This window comes from Pogonomyrmex barbatus, unplaced genomic scaffold (assembly GCF_055798465.1).
Source record: "Pogonomyrmex barbatus isolate J1 unplaced genomic scaffold, ASM5579846v1 scaffold5, whole genome shotgun sequence".
Lineage (NCBI taxonomy): Eukaryota > Metazoa > Arthropoda > Insecta > Hymenoptera > Formicidae > Pogonomyrmex > Pogonomyrmex barbatus.
The window spans coordinates 10,343,068-10,358,082 of NW_028297149.1; the positions used below are offsets into that span (position 1 = coordinate 10,343,068).

The window sequence follows — 15,015 nt, forward strand, 5'->3', positions numbered from 1 at the left end:
AAATCTTAGGATTTAATAGTTAGGCTTAATAAAAATAATTAAAATAATCAGAATATACAGAATTTTATAAATAATATAGATTGTTAATAGAAAATTATATCCTTGCAGTAATCTTATGAAATATTTATATTGCATATTTTAAAAATAATTTTATATTTTAATTATTTTTTTTACGTATATTGTTATTGGAAAATATCTTATTATTGTAAAATATATATTATAAAGATTCTAATCAGAACTTTCAAAATCTTATATTATAATTTACTTATTATAATTAATTATTATTATATTATAATTAATTATTATTGAATAACTTGAACGTAATATAATTCTAACTTTTATTCAACTTTTTCTTCTATTAGAAAATGATCTCTAATATTTTATCAAGTAAAGGCATCGAGCTAAATATATAAGAGTTCAATTCATACATTCGATGTCTTCGATATTAACATAGGTACGAGCAAAGCGGAAAATTTGCATTAGTGCCAATAGTAGAGCAAATCGATGAGAGCTTCTTTTACCTTTATAAAACTACTGTCTACCTTTATAAAACTGCTGTCTTTCGATATATATACTATTTCAACAAAACTCGTAGCAAAGGTACTGCTTACAATCGTAGTCGTGCAATTTTACAATTCGTACAATCTTGTAATTACGCGATCGATAGTGAAACAGCCCTAATAGCAATATTGGTTTCGTAAGAATAAATGCGTTGACAGCGAGTGTGTGCATACACAGCAATCGACATTAAACGGAATTTTTTATGAGACACAATTTATATCTCTCCACGAGTCAAATGTAAATTTTGCTCGCATCAGGAAGTAGCGAGCATCGAGGGAAAAGATGCATAATGTCGACGAGTTCTTTCGAGAATCGTGCTATAGCAATCTTCGCATTTTATTAATTGTATGCGGTATATGGCCTTTTCAAGCATCGAACATACGTTACGCGATGTATGCCGTATTCGCAGCACTCTTCGGATTCACAATTGTGTTCGAGGTACATGTGAAAGAGGCAGAGAGCGAGTACTTTATTATTTCAAAGTATTGTGTACAGGTTTACAAAGAAAAGCATGCATTGCATGATTCTTTCAGCTTAATCTCCATTTCTTATTCGAAAAATATAAATTATATGACATCCTATCTCTTTCCTTGTTTTAATAATTTCAACAAAAATGAGAAGTTTTATTTGAGAAAATCATAATGCACGATTTTCTTACGATTTTGTACACATTACTATGGAATTTAGAAGATTTTATTAATCTGTGTGATAAATGTAGTCTATGTGTACGATTGAAGTGTGGCCAGATTTTTTCGAAACATTTGACTGTTTGACGATGCTATTTTATGCTTTATTATCAACGATTAAGTTAATCTACACAGTGTATAAATTACCTAAGGTGCGTAAATAAAAAAACAATCAAATATTTGAGTCTTGATTAAAACACAAAGCAATTAAAATGAGCAATTAAAGCTATTAAGAATAAAATATTATCATGTAATGTCGTACTTAAGTTAACTTTAAGTTACAGATCAAGTTGTTGCTTGTAAAGATACACGAACATTGGTGTTCTTCGAAAGCAGACAAAGAAGCTAAAATCTTGCATTCGAACGAATTGGTCGCACGAAAATTCGGCTTTATTTATGCGGGTAAGATTCGATGTGGAATAATAATAATATTGAATCACAGAACACATTTCTATTATACATTATGCAGCATATAACATATTTTTATTTCAAGTAAACTGAATTTATTTTTTATTATTTTTATTTTGTTTAATTAACATTTTTTTAGTATCAAAAATAAAATTAAAATCTTTTTTATGATTTTAATATTCAATTAAAACAAAAAGAGTAATTTTAAAAAGTCAGAAAATTCGAAAATTATATCTTTAATATATGAAGAAAAAAATATTAATTTAGAAAATAAAAATAGTTAAAAGTGATTGCTTGATATTTCTAGTGTTGAAAAAATAGTCGTTTAATTTATGTAATTTTAGATTTAAAATTTGTGCGTCATTATCTGTTAAGAAAATTTTTACTTTGTACATTTACAATATTGCAATTATAATATTTTTTTCCAACACATATTTTAATATATTTTAATTATATAAATTTATAACACGACACGTTTGTTAAAATCTAAAATCTTAATACTTTTTTATATCTTTTTCTATTAGGTGGTTTAGGTGTATATACTGTGATTTATGTGTTCACACCTTTAGTGATTATGTTTCTCTATAACGCGGAAGATGCATCAAATAAAACACAGGATTCAGAAACTTGGGATTCGACTCGTCACATCAATTACATGATTGATTTACAAATGCAGTATATTCCACTTTATATACAGGGGTCCATGTGCGAAATATATTTCACAATTATATTAGTGGCGATCAACATCCTGTATTTGGCATCTGTCCAACATTGTTGTGGTTTATTTGCAGCTCTATGGTAAGTTAAATAGATCCGAAAACTAAATATTATATTTAATCATTCTTATGAATTCATTCATCTTTACGAATTCAAAAGATTTATATTAACACACTCGTTTCAAAGTATTCATTTAGCATTCATTTATGATTAATTATAATTATATTAATAGAGTATATTATTAACATTAAAATACATTATTTGTTATGCTTATGTATATATATATATATATAAAATTTCGTTTTCAATGCTATTGATATTGAACTTCAGCTATCATTTGGAAAACGCGTTTGAGTTTGAAGATGACGACAATATAATGACATCCACGCAGAATAAATGTTATTTGCATATCACGTACGGTATTCGAAGACACGCAGAAGCAATACAGTTAGTATATTATTTTAAACAATAATTTTCATAATTTTCATAAATAAGCGATAATAGTAACATTTGATATATGTCTTCATGTATGTACATTTATGTCAGATTTTCGAGGGCTATAGAATCGCTATATAGATTACCATTTTTCTTGCATATGACAATTAATGTGACACTGTTAAGTATCGTAGGATTTCAGGTAAATTATTTGATATAATCATATAGTAAAATCAGATATAGTTATTTTTATTAAATTTTTTTCAGGTGATGGCATATCCGGAGAACATTAGTCGCATGTTGCCATACGGTAGTTATCTGAGCGGACTTGTGCTTAATACTTTCTTTGAAAACTGGCAAGGTCAAAAAATGATAGACTGCAACGAAAAAGTGTACAACTCCGCGTATGTTTGACAAAATTCAAAGAACATTTAATAATAATCATAAATCTCCCATAATAATTTTAAAATATTACAGATTTATTAGACAAAAATTAATTGAATTAATTACACGATTTTTTAATAATAATCATAAAAATTAATTTTTTCTCCAGAGATTTTCAAGTAAACCTAAGAATAGAATTAATTTCAGAATAAACGTATTAATAATATAATATAATGATTTGTACTTCCAGATACAAATTAGAATGGTACAAGATGCCTATAGCTTCGCAAAAACTTCTGATAATGATTATGCTGAGAAGTAACAAACCATTGACAATAACTGCGGGAAAGGTTCTCGTTCTGTCCTATGTGACATTTAACGCGGTGAGTGTAAATGACTCTGTAAAACAAGAACAATTCCACTGATATGAAATTTTATTTAAGGCAATGCGTACAGGCTTTTCATATTTAATGCTTCTGCGATCCATGCAATAAAAATTTATATGTAATGAAGCAATTTCAAAGACATATTAATAGCCAAGGTGATTTAATAACTCGTTCATTAATTAGAAGATATGTATCTTGTTGTATAAAGTTTTGTATCTTCCATGCAAATATTTTATGTAACTAAATAAAACTAAGAAAAAAAGCAATCGCTGTGCCAAAATATTTTATACTGTTTTTTACATGAATACTAATTACGGCAAGAATATTTAAGTGTATCGAGTATGCACCAAGTCGTCATCATCTATCATCGTCACAGATATTACCTCAGATTTTTCAATCAACATTGTGATTATTCAATTATACCTTAGGAGTCGTTAAGTAAAGATAATAATAAATCAATTGCTTGTAGTCAATCGTTGTCATCAGTAATAGTGCTCATGAGCTGTCATGAGATTTGCTCATTGCATAGACAAGAGAACAGTGAAGTAAGAGAATGATGTTCGTACAACCTTAAAAAGACGACGTGTCAACATATATGATAATGCGATGTCTGATTTCACTCGAAGGAGCTTTCTTACTGCAGAAAAATTCGCCAAGTTCAAGGTATACAGTTTGCCCGCAGTTATCCTGATTGGCACATAACTCCTCGACAGCATAATACTAATGACTTTCCGCACTCTCAGCGAAGACTGATACCATCTTCCATTAGTTCTGAAAGATCGACATCAGAATGTTTCTTTTTTTCGTTAAAAAACACAATTATCTACAATTATTTTTGATGTATTTATATTTGATTCCATAGACCGAATAATCTGTTAAAGTCTGAATTATTATTAATTATTATTAATCAATTATTATTATCATTATTAATCATTATCATTATTAATCATTTTCAGAAATTACATAAAATAATTGCTACTTACGTGAATGCAAAAATTTTATCGGTATAATCCGATAGTTGCTGACCCGGCCAGCTTTCGAGGAAGAGAACGGAAAGCAAGCACACTGTAAACGATGCGTATCGCAAAGCTTCGTTTGGATCGCTCAACTTTATCACCGCCTATCTCGTAAATATAAATTCATTTTATTATAATAAAGCACATAATTGTAAATGTTATAATTTAAAGCAGGATTGGGTGAGTTTCTTTTTTTTTTTATTAAGTAAAAAACGTAAAATTAATTTAATTACGTTAAAAATTACATAGACAAAAGATTAACTTAATTAAATATTAATTTTAAAAAACATTATTTGTATTACTAAAATGTAAGCTTTTTAATTTATTATTTTATCCAATTAAATAAAATTAAATAATTAAAAGTGAAACAAAAAATTAACTTGGGGAAGTTAAAAAGATCAAATTTCTGCTTTAAACAATAACTGTTGAAGTTGAATTTAAAAGTTAATTTGTTTGAAATTATCTCAATTTAATTAAAAGTTAATACTTTAATATTTAATATTTAAATTATAACTGATTAATTACCCAATTTTAGAATATTTATTTTTTAGAAACATTTATCAATATCAATAATTATTATTGCGTATATATTATTGCTTTTATATATATGCTTTTATTTCTAAAATTAACCTGGAATATTGTGAATGTCATACCCATCATATTGAAACCTAATTGAAAAAAATACGACGTCGTATTTGCAGTCTCGAGACGTTTAGCATATCTTGATAACCGAAAAAAGTTAATAAGATTTATTAATAAAAATATACATATGTATACAAAGTATAAATTTCAAAAAATATATAGTGCACTGATCAAATATAAAAAGAATTAAGCAAAAGCATTAAATTTGAAGTCAAACGAATGATATAAATGAATTTAATGTGACTAAAATTTACATTTTTTTTTATGCACATATAAAAAGACAGCAAAAAATATATTATAATTATTATGATTGAAAATACTAACTCTATTATGTGGTTATGCATGATTACACAATTTTTAATATACATATACGACGCAGCCTCTTTCTTACTTGGATACAAATTTATGTCTAAAGTATCTTCATCAACAATCTGTCCTAGTTGATATCTAAAACATACTCATTGATAAATGTATCTTAAACATAAGTCGAGTCCAGGAATGTTGAAAATCAATTGAGATGCAGATGAATATTAATATTATTATTTAATATCGACATTTTTATCTTATGATATATCAATACAATACTCTTCACATGAAGTATAAATGAAACGAATTCGGGTATTAATAAGACATTTGATGACCAATGACAAATATTTATTCCGCAATCGTTCTTTTTTCTCTTCGCTCAACAATAATCGGTTTACACGACAAAGATGTACATATATTTCTATGTACCGTAGATTTTAATAAAATATATAAAAAAACGTGTGACAGTACGAGATATAAAATATTAAGATGAAATGAGATAAACAATGAACGGATTTCTCACCACATCTCACAATGTGTAGACGCGAGTACATAAAATACACAAAGGATGCGATTCGAATGAAAATGTTGTTCGGTCTTACAAAGTGCCATTATTACGGAGTTACCCCAAGATCTCGCACATCCCACATTCATGTTGAATATGAAAGACCAACATCGAGTCGATTGCCACGACGATCGAGACGAATCCGAGGGTGCCGATGTACGAGTGCACCAGCAACGGATAATAATATTTCTCGGAATCGACAAAGTATTCCGTGCGGAACATCAAGGGTCTACCCTCGGAAATATTGTACAGCCCCATGAAGCTGGCTGTGTTTAGTACCACCGGGACAACCAGAAAGGGAGTCATTGAACCATACAGAGAGACTGTAAATAATACATTTATCAAGACTCGTACTCTTACACTTGTACTAACCGTTCAATTTATACATTCAGAATATACACGAAATATTTTAGCTTTAATAAATATTTACATTCAATATATTTTTTTATATATATAAAATACTTTTTATATGAATTACACATGTTTAAAATTTATGCAATTGATATCATTATATATATATATTAGATTTTTTTAATTTAAGTTCGATCGTGGAAAGTTTAAAAGAAATTATGAAATTTTTAATATGATTTTTACCTGCGTAAGCAATCGTGATTTTTCTGCCCATCGCGTAATTTCTACAAAGAATATCATATTCGTAACTAAGTTTGGAATAGATATTCCAGTCATCCGCCATTATAACGGTAAGTCTCTTCATCTATATTTATGAATATTTACGTTCAATATTAGCAAAGAGATTATACGCATTTTCGAAGCATACCTGTTCATGATTATATGTATAATTAATATATTTAGAGATGCACATTAAACTAATTACGAAGGGCGATGAACTCTCCATAAACGCATCAATGTCACCCGCGAACCAAGCAGTTATCATGCCACCACCCTGTAAAATTTTTTAAAGTTTCGACTCTATATTTAATCTAAGATATTATAAAAGTAAATTAATATTTTGGAGAACAATAATATAAATTTTTTATAATTTTAATCTTGTTGAGAAATATGTTATTCTCATTTAATTATTTGAAATTGCAAATAGTTATTAATACTTACTTTAATGACATATTTTTATCATAATATGGGATTTATCGTTCATCAAAAAGTTTATCAAAGAAATATAATTTCTGCTCGAGCAGCATCATTTATTTTTTTCTCGATTATTTATCTTTTATATACGTGCATTCTCAATTATAACATTAATTAATTTTTTTTTTAATTTCAATTAATTTTTTATTTCGCAATAAATTATCTAGTAACCTTATAAAAATTTATATTTCATGTATAACAGGGATTCAAGGTTTACCTGAAGAACCGCCTGCGAAAAAACCGCGGGCACGAAGACAAATTGGATGAGAAATCTCTCCCAAACCTCCTGATACGGCCACTGACCAATGAGGCACATTAACATCTGATTGATACGCATATATTGGCCTTGAACACTGTCCATCTTGACGATTCTGCGGTGGGTATAGCACTGCGCTTGCAACGAAATAGGAAGCGCAATGCGCCGGGAGGAAGCCTTCACTGGCCTCGTTAAGCATTCCGTTTGGACGGCGTAATTGAGAAAAATTGCACCGCGGAAGGAATCAAATCGATATGTGGTAGCGCATACACACGTATGAGATACACAGTTTAAAGAAAGAGATAAATTCTCAACGCTTTGTACGCGACGTCTTTTTCAACGACCCCCGCGCAATGCGAGGGGGTTGAGTTAAGCGGTCGAGTTAAAGCGGAAAGTTAAAAGTGCATACACAACGCTTCGCATGAACCGCCCGATCGTTTCTCATACAGGAAGAGATCGGCGCGAATTTCATGTCAATTCACTACCTTCCGTTTCATAATAGTATCGTTCTAGGACCTAATTTGCTTCCTTTTCGTACTTTCCGAGGGAATATTTCTTCATACATGATATTTCATGATATTTCTATAGTATTCGCTGGATATCGCAATTACGTTGCGCGTATAATATTAAAAGAGTCATTTTTAACTCAACCACACAGAAGTTAGAGACGACGTGTATATGAAATATGAAAATATAGAGAGAAACTGAGAAATCAAATCGTACTTTGCCTTCGAAAACCGTTTGATACATATTCCGATAAGGTTAATTGTTCCGCCCAATATATTAATCGAAAAAATATTTGTTAAGAGTAATGGTATTTTATAGAAAATAATGTATTTATAACATCAATAACGATATTATGTAATTCGCATTCATTTAGTAATTTTGATGTTATAAAAATATATTTAATAATTCTAGATTATTCTTAACTTCAGATAGAAATTTCTAGCTAACCGATGCCAGTCAGTGCTAGATCTAATTAATCGATGATTACTTTGATATCATTGTCACATCAAGCCTCGGAAAGTTGAGCCCATCAATGCGCCGAGCGTAGGAAAGTGAAATATGACACAGCAGTCTTCACAATCTTGAAGAAGATGTTATCAATTAACATTGTAAGTATAATTTAAACGTGAAATTAAAATTGATTCATTAAGAAACAAAATTGATTAATTAAGAAAAATAATTATTTTTTTAATTATTTGGGTGTGAGGTGCATATAAAACCTAATATATTTTTCTACGTTTTCTCATTAGATCTACACGTATAGATTTTTTTCTCTTCTTTTTTTACGAATTTGAAACAAATTATCTTACCGTAGCAAATGTTTCCATGCACAAAACGAACATACCGCCGGCCGTTAATACGCAAGGCGGCTGCGTTTTCATCATCATGAAAAGAACAAGTTTTTTCGTCCTGGGCGACGCATCGTACCAGTTTAAATTTATTCTGGAATTATTTTGAAAAGTCCGCTCACGTTTTTCTAAGCCGCGCTTTCAAATTGTATTTTTTTATAGCGCATTAAATCTATCAATTTGTGTTCCCACAAATTGATGGATTTAATATGCTGTAAAACAAAACTCGCTCATTGCTGATATCCAAATATCTCATTTTTAATGTGCAAAAACATACGTACAAATTGACATGAAGATACCCGCTATAATCCATTAATCTCTGAGCATTAATACATTCAAAGCATAGATGAAAGAGTAACGCGCACGACACTGCTACTAATCTAAGAAGCTCAGACAGATCGTCCGATTTTGTCACAGCCTAAACAACATTACGTTAATTATGGCCAGATAATTAATTATAAAAATCATATTTTAAACTTAAGATTGCACAAATTTTTCGGACCTCTGGATATTTCTATTCTAGTAAAAATGTATATTTTTCAACAAATCTTTTTTTTTCTTTAAGAATTTCAGATATCATAAAATCAGAATTTCAATCTGTTTGTTAAATTACAAAATAGACATTCAAGAAATTTCAAGTGACGCTAGTCACTTGAAGTTTTGTTACAAACGCGTGTAATCCTAAATAATAAAATAAGATAACCAAGTATATGACAAGTTTAATAATAATTGTTATACGCAACAATGTGCCTGTTTGCATTTCTTTTAAAAGTTTTGTTTGCATTTATATGTAAATTAATCTTAGATTCGCGAAATGTATCTATGAACGTTAAATTAACGCACTATTAAATCAATCAACGATTATTACTATTGCAGTTAAAATAATAATACGTACAAAACGCACATACCGCAACGCCCGTAACACTCATAGCTATCATATTCAGCCCGGCATGGAATAGAAAGTGCTTGGAGTACACAAGTTCCATAAGATTGGCAAACCTTGATTCAAATGCATCACGATAAAAATAAATGACACGAACGCGATACCGCAAAATTAAACGAAATACAATCCTATACTTTCACTCTCAGACAATTCGAATTTATTTTTTATGCCAAAACAAGCAGTGTATTCGGATTACAACGGATCAAAGGTGCAAACGACACAAACCTTATAGCTGCTCTGTGATTGTGAACACATTGTATCATATTTTGATACGCCTTATCTTTCGTAACTGGGGGATTGGCATCTCCGATCGAGTGTATTTCCTGTATCGCTTGTTCTATCCGTGAACTTCAAGGATAACGAAAAATTGTAACAAAAATTAAAAACAAAAATTGATAAGAAAGCGAAATTTTTATCGGATTTTATCCCATGAGACATGGGTATTACTCACCCAGTTACGATAAACAGCCCGCAAACGTGTTGCACAAATATAACAAACATCGCGTCAGTCGCGACGATGGTCGTAACGCAAATCACGGCCGTGAAATATCCGTGAATCAAAATTGGAAAATAATATTTATCCATATCGACGTAATATTCGACTCGATGCAACATTGGCCGAGTTGTAGCGTTAGCCATTCGAAGGATTAACGGTTGAAAAGGCATCAGCATAAATACTACTGTTAACATATACATCACACCTGAAGAAAAGTTTTTAGAGATAAACGTTTTTTAGATTTTTAAGATAAATTTAGAAATAAATAGATAATCAAATTAATTAATCAAATACAAATTTCTTTTTTGAGTCATTTACTCACAAATGTAAGTGGTCGAGGATTTTTTGCCATTATCTGCATATTTTTGAAGAAGTTTTACGTCACTGGAATTTCTCAACAAATTGAAATCATTTTGTATTCGATCGAGCAATGCTCTTATCTATAAATTTACTTATAAATTATCTTTAAATAAAAAAATTATTTTTGGATACAAAATACTGTTTAAATTAAAATTGACGGTATGCTTAAATATAAATTGCAACAATTTGCAAATAGAGCAAATTGTATCATAAATTACGTTAATTGCTCCGAAATACAGTATTAAAAAAATATTTACACGTACCTCATTTACGCATAGTATGGAATTCAACATTTTCGTCATACCTGATACATCAACCATTATCGGAATGAGACACTCGATCACGATGTCCATATCGTGAATGTAGGCAACCATGCCACATATCTTGAAATAAATTAATTATTAAAATAATCGTGCGAAAAAATTCAATTAAATGACACGTCTCGTCAATTTGATGTGACATTTTATTCCCCATAAGAATACTAGCTTGCAGATCCACTTCTCCGGCGAAATAAACATTAACGCCGGAGTGTCAGTAGCCACTGTACCTTAGTGAGAAATTGCGAGCAAACTATAGTTGCTATGACGATAAGTATAATGTGACTCGTCTTGGACGATTGGTAAGGCCATTGACCGATCGCCAATAGCAGAATTTTATTGACTCTGTAGTTGTACCCATCAAAGAAATCCATTTTACTTGTGTTAACGGAGTACTAAGAGCATCGTGGGTCTTTCCGATCTTTATCACATCGTCCAGTCACACACAATATCTTACAATATTAACAATTCTTTGTGTAACACGACTTCTAAAGCAATTGTTCCTATTACGTACTTATAGCCAAATGATTATCGAAAGGTATATACCTAATTCTGCGGTTTGACGTTTGCTTCAAAATAATATCGTAATTTCAGAGCGTAATTTTCTTTGTATTACCTATCATTTCGATTCAAGGTATTAATTTTCGAAGCGTTTCTCTAATCTCTTAGTCTTAGAATATCAATTTTCATTTATTTTGTCACGAATAATCGAATATTCGAATATAGAAACAGTAGTGACAAGATGTCAATGTTTCTATTATCGTGTATCTAAGATACGTATGTCTGATCTAAAATTTCACAATCCTTTTTGCAAAAATTTTTAAAAAACGGACTAACAAAAAATATCATTTCAAATATCACAAATATGAGACACTTCATCTCGGTATGTATAATTAATATTTTTACCGCTCTAATAATTTTATATAAATATTACAATTTTTTTACAGACGTTAAATAAAATAAAATCGTTCATTTAACGATTTTATTACCATAATGTTAATACATTAAAGTTTGCACAAATATACTTTCGATATATATTATTATATTATCTTCGAGAAATAATGTTCTCGAAACGGTGCGAGAAAATGTTTAAATACATATTGTACATACTATATATATATATATATATATATATATATATATATATATATATTTTAAATATACAAAATTGTCATTGAATTTAGCATAGCATAGCGAATGGACGCACAGCACGATTTCGAGCGTTATAATGAGAAATTGGTGGATACGTCAAGGATTTCGCCACGCGCCTCTTGCAATGCCATATGGCTCTATGGTACGTTCTAGGATTCGTTTTCGAAAGCAGTAAAGTGTCGAAACTGCAAACAGCAACAGTCGATCTATCATGCGCTCGTCACACGCTGCACACCCTCGAATGGACTTTCTAATTGGATGTGGAATTGGATATGAGCTGACGAAAAGTTAATCACTATATGACGAGGATACTTTCAATCATGACCACAGTCAAAATTATTATCCGAGATCGGAAGAGCATGTCGCTGTGAAATATTTGCCAATATACAGAATGTTCCATAAGTCGAGGTTAATCACGTGAGAGATAAATGGAAAATCAAAAATAAAAAAAAAAAATTAACATGTAAATCCAAAAATGCATTGTTTTGGAATTATTGCTATTTTTACATTAAAATTGGATATTGCTTTGCTTTCGAATTTTTTTGTCAAAATTAAAAGAAAAGATGATTTATAATAGTTTTATAATGTAATTAAAGTCAAATAAAAATTGCGGGTTACATTATTCAGCGTGCACAACTGTGGAGTTCTTATCAAGAGATGCTAAATGAGTTGTATCTGTTTTGAAAAAAAAAAAATTCAAAAGCAAAGCAATTTAAAATTTCAGCATAAAATTATTTTTTTTTTCAACATAGTCGAATATCAAAATTGAACATTAGCAAGATGTTTACATCGGATGTGTTTAAATGTCCATTCGGCAATATTGATTGAACTACTTCACTCACCCAGTTGCGCAAGGTGTTGTTCCTCTCGAGTGCACTCTTCCCCTTGGCTTCTTTATCACGAGATCTCCCGCCTTCGGTCACCAACACCTTACACCTTCCTTCAAACTGTATCGCGATTCTTAGTAGAAGGTTATTAAAAGTTCCTTATCAACGACATCGCTTTACAAGAGAGATAGAATTAGCTTTCAATCAACATCCATTCCACTTTCATTCCATTCGCAACGAGAAAATCGAAAGACAGCTGCACTTTCAGTAAAAAAAAAAAAAAACGCAACACAATTTTCTCACAATTTTCATTACAATTCATTTCAAAAATTCTCATTAATAAATCGTTCACTGTTTTCCACGATTTTCACCGGAACCTTGATAATTCATATTTCAATAAATACCATTTAACGTCGTTGCGTGTTGTTTCTTTCTTTTTTTTTTGCACAAATAACGACATAACGCACGAGAGAAAAAGCTACTTTATTATTTCGGAAAATAATAGTGAATTCCTCGTCGACGTCGCGTCACGTTTAAAGTTCGTGCCTTTTAAAGTTCCGATTCCGCCGATAAGATTAACGCGTCTCAACGTTACGGTAGGATGCCGAATGCGGGAACTTCGGTTCGGTCGCAATCTCCTCGAGGGTTTCCTTCCGGCGCCGCGCGCCTCTTTATCTCCCGGAGATCTCCCGCCCTCGGCTGGCCGACACCTTGCGGCACCTCTCGTTATGCGCTCGTAGATGAATGCCACGCGCGTCTCTGAGTCCGTTCCGTATCGTTTTGGGATATGAGGGGTAGATCCCCGTAGGAGATGAATATCGCTAATTGTCTTAAGGCGAAGGGGTCAGCCTTGTGGTAGTAGCACGCGACCGTTGTGTTCTACTACCGTCCCCCTCCCTTCTCCTCCTGTCGGCATCTTCGTATCATCTTTCGTATATGATTCCTCTACAGAATGTCGATCGGAATAGATGCAGAAAATATTGCTGCAATTATTTTAATGCTATTAAAAATTGTAGAGATTGATGTGGCTTATAGAAAGTGCGAATCAAAAATCTCCACACACGAATATATATTTTGCATATTTATATAATATTTATTAATTTAAACACGATCATTAAAAATTCGCTTTTACCCGCAATAGAATTTCAAACAATTAATTGTGCGTTTTTATTTCATTTTCAGATTATAAACGACGAAAACCTGCACTTGCAAGGATCGTGAATGCTCGATTTCCTCTCATTGCATTTGTCTTCTTTTGATATTACCTAAACAAAAAAACCACGAATATAATGTGGCGTATACAGTTATTACACATGGAGTGGCTTCTATTATGAAAGCATCTGTCGTTCCGCCGTCGGTCGTTGTGACGATCTGAACGTCGAGCAGAAAGAAATCGGAAATTGAAAATTAATTTCCGCATGTCGCGGTTAGTTCGCCTCCCAATCATCGCCGCAAAAGTCAAAAATATTACCGCGATATTGTAATGGATTCATCGTCCGCGTAAATTTTCAACGAGATCGAAGTAGCGGCGGATAAAATTCGATCTTTATCGATTTTACCTCGTCGAAAGTACATAAAAATAAATGAATCTCAATCTTAGAATTTTTCTACTTCGTCGAGCGCTCGCCGGCAATAGAAAAATGAACTTTCGTCGCAAAGAACACCCGCGCTCGTTTCTTTTTCAGGCCGCCGATCGTTTCTTGGTGGATCGCGAAGGTAGGACGGACTCGCGGCGCGGGCGTGCCTGCGGAACGGACGTCGAAGAACTCGAAGAGAAGAGGGGTAGATACAGAAGGAGTCCGAATGAGCCGCTGCCAGGTGTACGTATCGCCCATAGGGATAGGTAGAAAACAAGGTGGGAACCATATGTTGATCTGCTGACGGGCGCTCTGGCACGCGCCGGGCGCACTCGAACTCGAGCCTTTACATCGTGAGGATCGGGACTGTGATGTCCATCCTGGTGTCCTCCCGTCGACCAGACCGTCAACCGCCTGACAGTTTAGCCTCGATGTTCCCTTTTCACCTACGTGCGGAAGACAAGGTCGATAAGGAACGAAGTGAAGGACTATTGTCGAAAATTCTATCGGGTTGATTTCGCG

The 15,015-nt window shown here is 31.7% G+C and overlaps 3 protein-coding genes across 3 annotated transcripts in view; 1 reads left to right on the forward strand and 2 right to left on the reverse strand.

Moving 5' to 3' along the window:
• The first annotated feature begins 25 nt into the window (after positions 1-25).
• Positions 26-3,616, forward strand: LOC148935445 (odorant receptor 67a-like). Its single transcript, XM_089081794.1, has 8 exons — positions 26-999; positions 1,280-1,399; positions 1,532-1,649; positions 2,180-2,453; positions 2,703-2,819; positions 2,919-3,009; positions 3,075-3,211; positions 3,442-3,616. The coding sequence occupies exons 1-8, from the start codon at positions 844-846 to the stop codon at positions 3,614-3,616; spliced, it is 1,188 nt and encodes a 395-aa protein (XP_088937920.1). The 5' UTR covers positions 26-843.
• On the reverse strand, positions 3,038-8,135 carry LOC105431363 (odorant receptor 13a-like). Its single transcript, XM_025219396.2, has 9 exons — positions 7,428-8,135; positions 6,885-7,010; positions 6,701-6,821; positions 6,168-6,429; positions 5,560-5,682; positions 5,224-5,314; positions 4,561-4,697; positions 4,216-4,348; positions 3,038-4,146 (listed from the first exon to the last, which is right to left on the reverse strand). The coding sequence occupies exons 1-9, from the start codon at positions 7,569-7,571 to the stop codon at positions 4,096-4,098; spliced, it is 1,188 nt and encodes a 395-aa protein (XP_025075181.2). The 5' UTR covers positions 7,572-8,135; the 3' UTR covers positions 3,038-4,095.
• A 148-nt stretch (positions 8,136-8,283) lies between these two features.
• Positions 8,284-15,015, reverse strand: part of LOC105431364 (4-vinylanisole receptor-like) — a 69,454-nt gene continuing 62,722 nt past the window's right edge. Inside the window, exons 4-13 of the mRNA XM_089081916.1 lie at positions 14,049-14,939; positions 11,168-13,899; positions 10,884-11,003; positions 10,583-10,700; positions 10,216-10,465; positions 9,990-10,112; positions 9,730-9,820; positions 9,103-9,239; positions 8,783-8,915; positions 8,284-8,553 (exon numbers count right to left, since the gene is read on the reverse strand). Of these exons, the coding sequence (XP_088938042.1) occupies positions 8,503-8,553; positions 8,783-8,915; positions 9,103-9,239; positions 9,730-9,820; positions 9,990-10,112; positions 10,216-10,465; positions 10,583-10,700; positions 10,884-11,003; positions 11,168-11,311 (1,167 nt within the window). The 5' untranslated portion in view covers positions 11,312-13,899; positions 14,049-14,939 and the 3' untranslated portion in view covers positions 8,284-8,502. The remainder of the gene's footprint in view (positions 8,554-8,782; positions 8,916-9,102; positions 9,240-9,729; positions 9,821-9,989; positions 10,113-10,215; positions 10,466-10,582; positions 10,701-10,883; positions 11,004-11,167; positions 13,900-14,048; positions 14,940-15,015) is intronic.